The sequence below is a fragment of the Antechinus flavipes genome, chromosome 2 (genome assembly GCF_016432865.1).
Source record: "Antechinus flavipes isolate AdamAnt ecotype Samford, QLD, Australia chromosome 2, AdamAnt_v2, whole genome shotgun sequence".
Taxonomy (NCBI): Eukaryota; Metazoa; Chordata; class Mammalia; order Dasyuromorphia; family Dasyuridae; genus Antechinus; species Antechinus flavipes.
The window spans coordinates 103,284,313-103,292,370 of NC_067399.1; the positions used below are offsets into that span (position 1 = coordinate 103,284,313).

The 8,058-nt window shown below is 41.0% G+C and overlaps 1 protein-coding gene across 4 annotated transcripts in view; it reads right to left on the reverse strand.

Annotated features, from left to right (window-relative positions):
• The window catches only part of RTN4 (reticulon 4), a 68,396-nt gene extending 62,334 nt beyond the window's left edge, over window positions 1–6,062 (reverse strand). For 2 of the 4 annotated variants that reach the window (XM_051975278.1, XM_051975277.1), the window contains exon 1: window positions 5,203–6,062. In XM_051975278.1, coding sequence (XP_051831238.1) covers window positions 5,203–5,773 — 571 coding nt within the window. In that variant the 5' untranslated portion in view covers window positions 5,774–6,062. The remainder of the gene's footprint in view (window positions 1–5,202) is intronic. The other 2 variants (XM_051975279.1, XM_051975280.1) reach the window with 2 other exon arrangements.
• Between the last annotated feature and the right edge of the window lie 1,996 nt (window positions 6,063–8,058).

The following is an 8,058-nucleotide window of genomic DNA, read 5'->3' on the forward strand; positions in this document are numbered from 1 at the left end:
CTCTCAAATAAAGTAGAAGAGGTATCATTCATAAAGTTTGTAATCTAATTATGCTTTCTAATCATCTAACAGATAAAATGGAAAAATGTCATTAGTGAATCTATCAATAGATATCATCAATCTGGTATTTTGTCATTTATCTTAGCAGAACAATTGTATCTCTTTTATATGAAGCAAAACCACTTTTAGAAATTCTTTAAGATGGTCATTCTGATAAACCTGAGTTGTCATCTAAATCTAGTACTGTGAAAGACAAGGATAGAGGCAATTTGTGCCCTTTTCACTAATACCAGAATTGGGAACAGAGGGAATGAACACTCAAAAATTTGAAGGACAACAAAAGGATGTTTCATTAGGATAAATATGAGTATATTACTCATTTACATCAATGAATTTTAATAAAAACTTAAGCATCTACTATAATCCAGACATTAATAAGTATAAAATATATACAAAGTAATTTGGGGTTTAGGGGAAAAATGTTAATAAGAATGGTTTCACCTGAGTTGACACTTGGAGAACTAAAGCTTCCAAAATGTAGAGATGAAAAACAAAAGCACTCCAGACATGTACAGCAGGTACAAAAGCCCAGAGGCCAGAAATAGTTATTATATGCAAGACTACATCTTAGATATGAATGCCTCTGACTTTAAATGTCAAAGAAATTAGTTGATGTTATAGCTTAGCAGCAATAAGAAGTCAATCAAACTTCTTACTGATGGATTGTCCAAAAGACATTTAGAGCAAGCTTACTAAAGGTGAGTTTACAACTCAATACTTTATACAAAGCAGTTATTTTACCCACCTGTGTAATCATTAAAACATTAAATATAAATGAATAAATAGCAAGACAGTGAATATTCCTAAACCATTTCTATCTTTTGAAAAAATTAATAAATTAATAAAAAATTAATAAAGATAATTGAACTTTCAAGCCTAAATGTTAGAGAACTGTGATATCAATAAATAAGCAAAATGGGCAGAGGGAGCTAGTTATGAAACAACAATCCTTTATTACTCACCATTTTTATAGCACTTTAAATTTAAAAAAATTTTAAAAACACTACCCAGCCTACATAGGTGTTGTGAGAAAAACATTATTATTATCCTCTGAAGCTTTGAGAAGTAATTTATGTAAGATTGCACAGTTGGCAAGTATCAGAGCTGCAAGTATCAGAGCTGCAGTTTGAACATAGGTCTTCCCAATCTCAAATTCAATATCTTGTCTACTATCTCAATGAGCTCAACTTTAAACAGTGTTCCTAAATTGATACTGGAACAACCAAATGTATGTTAAATCCATGAGGAATACATAAAATAGCATAAGAAATCAAAACCATGCTTAAACAGGAGTAGGTACATATCTCCCTTGTGTTACCGACTTCATGAACTATCCAAAAAAACTTACAGAAGATGAGTCTTATATATAACTAAGAATTTACAAAGTCTAGAAAAAAAATCGTGATTAAATATATAATAGAAACTGATGTACTACAGAGGTGATAGTTTAAAATTTTTTAGGAAAAATATCTAAAAGGAATATATTATACAGCAGCAGTTAGTGGAGACTACAAATTGTACATTCAAAATTGAGAAGAGGAACCAGCAAAGGGGAAAAAAAAAAAAAGGAAGGGAGGGGAAGAGAGAGGAAGAGAGAAAAGGAGGGGAGGAAGGAAGGAAAGAAGGAAGGAAGGAAAGAAGGAAATCATACAGCTTCAAGGTTTCCAAAAAAGGGTAGGTGAAAGATGGTGCAAACAGGTCAAGGAAAATCAAGACTAAAAAGTGTTATATAAGATGGTGATGACTTTCAAAAAATGAATATAAAACTTAAGCCATTAAATGTGTGTTCTTTCAGAACATAACAGTTCAAAAATTCTACTTTTGTCAGTGAGTTCCCTTAAAGGGTCAGAACTTCATTATATTTTAAGAAAACTCCAGAAAAGTATTTTTAAAAAATCAGGTTATAAAGTGAGAAAAAGACAAATCAAGGTTGAAGCAGTAAGTGATTCAGAGCACCTAGTTAGCACAAAAGCATTTTTCATTAGTCATTAGCAAGAAAGTATACCACACTGAATAAGTAACCCAATGACATCCCTCTCCACAAAGAGTTGTTAAAGCTTAATTAAATAGCCATAACTATTCTTTCCAGAAAAGAACATTCCCTGCCGCACCCCCCCCCCAAAAAAATTTTGGGATGACTCAAATCTATATATATTTTTGTAGATTTTTAAAAATTCTTCTAAAATAGAGTTATGATGGTCATTATCACTATGCTTCAGGATGTAGGCACCATTTTAAATATGAGATAATGCAAGAGATAATCTCATTGACTATTCATAGTTGGAAAATGTTTCTAACAACTAACTCATATAAATTGGTTAAATAATTCTTCAATTCATAGAATACTGCTCAGAATTCCAAGTCAAGCTATTTTGGAAGGGGAGACAAAGAGAAAAAATAGAGATTGTGTAATCTTTTCTACTTAGGGGAAACATGTCCCAGGAGGCTGAATATACCTACAAGAATGCTACAATAGCCTAACAAAGTAAAAAAAGGTAGCCAAGCAAAGAGACCAGGTAAAAAGCATGTCAAAAGATAACTTTCTTAGTCCACCCGTAATTCCTGAGTTAGAAGTCACAAATCAGAATTCCTTTTACTCTTTTGTTACAACAGCTTCTGAACACTTCAAACGCATCTATGGTTGTGGCTCTTGAAGTCTGCACCAGGCATAGTGATAAAGACCATTACACCTCTTAAAATTTTAATATTAAGAGATTTTTATCTTTCTAAAAGCACAAGGAGAAACTGGTATAATTAAAAGAATATTACATTGGGAGATGATCTAGGTTCAAATCCAAGGTATGTTACTTACTATGTAATCTTGGGGCAAGATACTTTGACACCCTCTATGGGCCAGAGTTTCCTCATGTAAAAAATTAAGTAAACGGTTGCTAACGTCTCATTCAGCTTTAAATTCTATACATTTCCATGGATTTCAGGGCTAACTTAATAAAACATGACACCATATGTTAAACAAACACCAAACAATATTCCTAAATAATTTGTTCTTGGTTTTGGCAAAACTAACAATGAAGACATTTGTAATGTTTCTTAAAATTCAATTCAATATTGCCTATAAGCATTCATTTATGTGGAACTTGTCATTTATCATCATCCTTTACACAAATCTGTGTGTTCCTTCTATCCCCTCCCCCCTGAATTTAAGCTCCTGGAGGAGGGCAAATTCTATGTCACTTTTCAATTTATATTCTTCAGTATCTAGTTGTGCTATAGAGAGCAGATCTTTAATAAAAGCTAAACAGAACTGAATAAAGATCATCTTGAAATAAGTCTTTTCTGCCTTCTGAATACAGTACTGATTGGGATACTAAAAGCTTTGTATTCATCATTTATATTTACTTATATTTGTATATTTAATATATAAAATATAAATATATTTCAAACATCATTTTTCTTAAGTTCAATTACTTTCAGAAAATCTTTGTAAAATCGCTAAATAACATTCTGTCTAAATAACTTCTGTCTAAATTTCAAATGTTTCTTATTTCTTTCTTATTTTTTTAATCTTCCCATCTATTCCTACATCTCCCAAATGTCCTTTAGTCTCCTCTATGAAAAATAAATAAATAAATGTTTCTAATACAGAAAATGGGAAAGTGAATGAATCCTAATATCTAGTATCTTTAACTTCTTATTCTGAAGTTCTATGATTTCATTAATAAATGTCTGAGGAAATTATAATGGCTAATTCTTAATCACTTAACAATCACTGTCTTTCAATAAATTATTAATCAAAACTGTATTAATCAAAACTATCACCAAACAAATAGTTTAAGCTTTTAACAAGCTTTAAGATTCCTTTCAAAAGGAACTCCTGGCCAAGATGGCTCATAAAAAATAAAACTACTACATATTCAAGTATTCTCACACACACACACACACACACACAAAAAAAAAAAACTGAAGTAATCTTCATAAGCTTTATAGAATTCAGTCTTTTAATAAAAAAATTCATCTTTACTAAACTAATTAATGTTAATATATATGTATATGCATTTTTAAAAAATCCTAGACAATAAGATGCTGCATAGACAAGATACTCGTTTCAAATGCCTGAACAGAAAGAGAAATGTTTTAAATACACCACTACCCAAAAAATTACTGACATCTCAAAACTGATTTTTCTGTTCTTGATTGGCTGGTTCTAATCAAAGAATCCACAGGTTTGGTTTTTTGTTTTTTGTTTTTTGTTTAGTGGTTTTTTTTTTTTTTTGCTTTTTTTTTTTTTTTTAACGTGTCAACCATTTTGCCATTGTTAAATTTTCTTCCAAGAGCACGGAAGGGCCTGGAAAGGGATTGAATGCGCCTATGTTTTAACAAATCATCCCATGCTGCGGCAGAGAAAATTGGCAGGTCTGCTCCTCCTCCAAAGAGAGGACCCAGCAGTTAAAGGACGGTCGCGTTCCTCCGCTCAGCAGCTGCAAGCATAGACGCCACATCATATCGCATCAGTCAGAGAAACTGGGCGGTGGCATTAAGGCTTGACCAAAACTGCCTCCCCCTCCCCGGTCTCCACGCTCTAGACCGCTGGAGGCGCTCTTCCCATCACCACAGGGTCTAGAGGTGGCCACCAAGTGCCGACCAGAGAAGCAAGACGCAGAGGCGGCAGCAGCAGGGTTACCCACAGAAAAACTTGGCCTCTTCTCCAGACTGAGTAGATAGAGATCAGACCAGGAGGGCTAGGTACTATGGCCAAAGGCCACTCCCCACACCCGCGGACCAAATTCACCGCACTCCTCCCGGTTCCCCATTATTGACCACAGGCATCCTCCGTTCTCCAATTAAACAAACTCTAGGGACGGGGAGTGGGGCTGGAACAAAGAGGGAACAAGCAAGGCAAGGATGTGGAGACACTGCGGGGGTGAGAGCGCACATGGTCCCTGCAAGGGAGACGCAGACAATGAAGATGTCGGGGTAGGACCAGACTAACAATTACTACCACCACCAGCTCCACCCTCCTCCCTCGGCCTCCTTCCTAGCGAGGGGCACACAAAGCTCCCAAGGGATTGGAGAAGGGAGGGAGGGAGAGCAGGCAGGACCCCCCAACACCCTCCCCTCCGCGCCGCAGCTCCACCTCCCCCCAGGCGGGACAGGACAGAGTGGGGGAGGGCGCTCACTCACCAGCAGAACCCGACGATCCTCTGCGCTTGGGCGCGGCCGGAGTGGAGGGGGGCGCGGCTGGGGCCGGGGTGCTCGGGGTCCAGGCAGGGGGCGCAGGATCTGGATGGGGATCCACGCTGGTCGTTGGGGGAGGGGGCGGGGGGCGGGAAGGGGGCTCGTCTTCCTCCAGGGATGCGGCGGCAACGGAGGAGGAGGGCGGGGGGGATGGCGAGGACGAGGACACCGGGCTGGGATCCCAGCGCGGCTGCCGCTCTGCAGCTGCAGGGGGCACGGCGGGTAAGGGCCCGCGAGGGGCCGGCGGCACCGACTCGTTCTCGAAATCCAGGAGGGGCGCGTCCGCCGCGGCGGCGTTGGCCGGCAGCGGCACTGCAGTCATCCCGGCGGCCGGTTTCCTCTCCAGCACCTCCAGCTCCTCCAGGTCCTCGTCCTCGTCCTCTTCCTCTTCCTCCTCCTCGTCCTCGTCCTCAGGCTCCCTCACGAACTGGTACTTGAACTCTGGCTGAGGCCGGGCCGGGCCCGCGGCAGCGCCCGAGGAGGAGGAGACCAGGGGCGACTGGTCCAGGTCTTCCATGGCCGGGCTCGGAAGGATGCTGTAGCGGCGGCGGTGGAACCGGGAAGGGAGGAAGCAGGGGAAGAAGGGCTTTCCACCCGGAACCCGGGAAAACGCCGAGAGGAACGAAGACGAGAAGTGACTGAGAGACACCGAGATAAAGAAACGAGAGAGAGGCGGGCAGGGGCGCGGTGGCTGCGGCTACGACTGCCGGAACAATGAGTCGGCTCCTCCTGCCTGAGCGCCCCGCAGCTGCGCTGCTCTGCGCTGCGCCGCGCCACCCACCAGCCCCCAGGCACCGCCGCCGCCGCCCAGACCGGGGAGGGAGGGAAGGAGGAAGGCAGAGAGAAGCGAGTTAGCAGAGCGAAGGGACTCTCCGCCCAGTTTGGCGCGACTCTAGCTGAGAGAATCGCGGGGCTGGGCGGAGAGGGGCGGAGCTCAAAGGAGAGGACGGTCCCGCGGAAAGCCTGGACCAATAAGCGGTAGGATCCAGGGAAAGAACGGCCGGAATCTCCAATGGGAATGGAAAGGGGAATCCAGGGGCAGGCTTGGCTGGCCCACTCTAGTCGCGGGAGAGAAAGAGGGGGAGCGAAGGAGCATGGGCGGGGCTTAGGGACCAGTGAGTCTCTCCCTGACCTCCTGGGGATGCTCGCCTGGGGTGGGGCTGGCTGCGGACATGGCCTGGGCAGGTTTATGGGTTAAAGGGTGGGAGTACTACTCTGATATGTGGGCTAGGGGGCATTTGGGGAAGGGAAATCCCCCCTTGCAGAAAAGAACGTAAAAAAAATAGGAATAATGGGGCTAAGAGGCGAGGAGAGTCTTCCTATTTTTTAAATGCAATAAATAATAAATAATGAAAGTTGCTTGTCAAACTGATTTCTTCATCTCACCGTGGAGCCCTCCCAAACTACCAGCCACTTTCAAGAATCCCAGACCTGGTACGGAGATAAAAGAAGCCAAAGCTATAAAGAGAGGAGGAGGATGGGGCGTTCAAAAGGCATTTTCACTCCTTTGCCAGGACGTTTTAGCCTTTTCAGCCTGTGCTTGGCCTTTTCACGTGGTGGGAAGATGAGTCATCCGGGTGGAGAGTGGGAGCCTACCAGGAAGAAGTTTGCCTCTCTGTCTGGGACCTAACTTGATTCGTGTTACATTAAAGTCAACTCAGTTTTATGTTTAATAATTTTTTATTTGATTTGATGATTCAAACGTTCTGGAAGTTCAACCGTGCATTCCACACTCTGATTTGATTTGCAGGAGTGAAGTGGACCCTCGGTTCACTTTCTGCAGTGTTTGAAATTGAGAGATATTGGTTTCATCATATACAAGAAACAAAATGTAGATATTTAGAGTTAGGTTGGTTTTTTGTGGGAGTTATTTTTTTTTTCGGAAGAGAGTGTGTGTGTGTGTGTGTGTGTGTGTGTGTGTGTGTGTGTGTGTGTGTTTAAATTTCTGGTATACTTTTCATTTCCACGGTATCCCTCTAATTTGAAAAGCACTCGTTGCCAAAGGGAAATGCTGGTTATTCAAAAGGTCTTTAAAAAAAAAAATTAAACCTCAAACATGTCATATAGATCATTCTTTTAATTTATATTGATTCGAGCTTTATTTGATTAATGCAATTTCATTCCAGGAAGAGGGAATGTTAAATAGGATGTGCCCTCTTCCCTTACCCCGGACCTTTTTTCATTTTTTGTGAAAATAATAAACATTTCAACCTGGCCAGATCTCTTGTGTGAATATGTAAGACATAAAATTATGAAACTTTGTGGCCCAGTATTTTTCTTCCCACAATTATAAACTCCCTACATTATCTTATTAATTTTGTATTTTTCTCGATGTACTTGGATATGTAGATGCTATTTCTCCTATTAGAAAGTAAGTTTTTTGAGAACAAGGGCTCTTTTATCTTTGGTTTCATATCCCCAATACATAGCACAGTGTAAATTCTTGTGGACTGATTGAATGATTCCCCTCCCCCCCTTCAAATCACTGTCCTAGAAACTGAGGATACAAAGATGAAAAACACCATTGCCCTTGTCATCACAACAAGATGTGGAACAAAAGAAAGCACCTGAGAGGCCATGTAGTCCAATCCCCTTGTTTTTCAGTGGAGGAAACGTAGATCTAGGAATATTGAGTGATTTGCTCAAAATTACACAAGTTTCTATAACTCAAGGGAGTTTGGATCTCATTGCCTCTGAATCCAAAACCAGTGCTTATTCCAACATGGATACAATTGATGTTGAAAAAGACACAGAAAGATTCAAAGGACTGTAAGAAAATTTAAGGAAAAAGAAAACACTTTC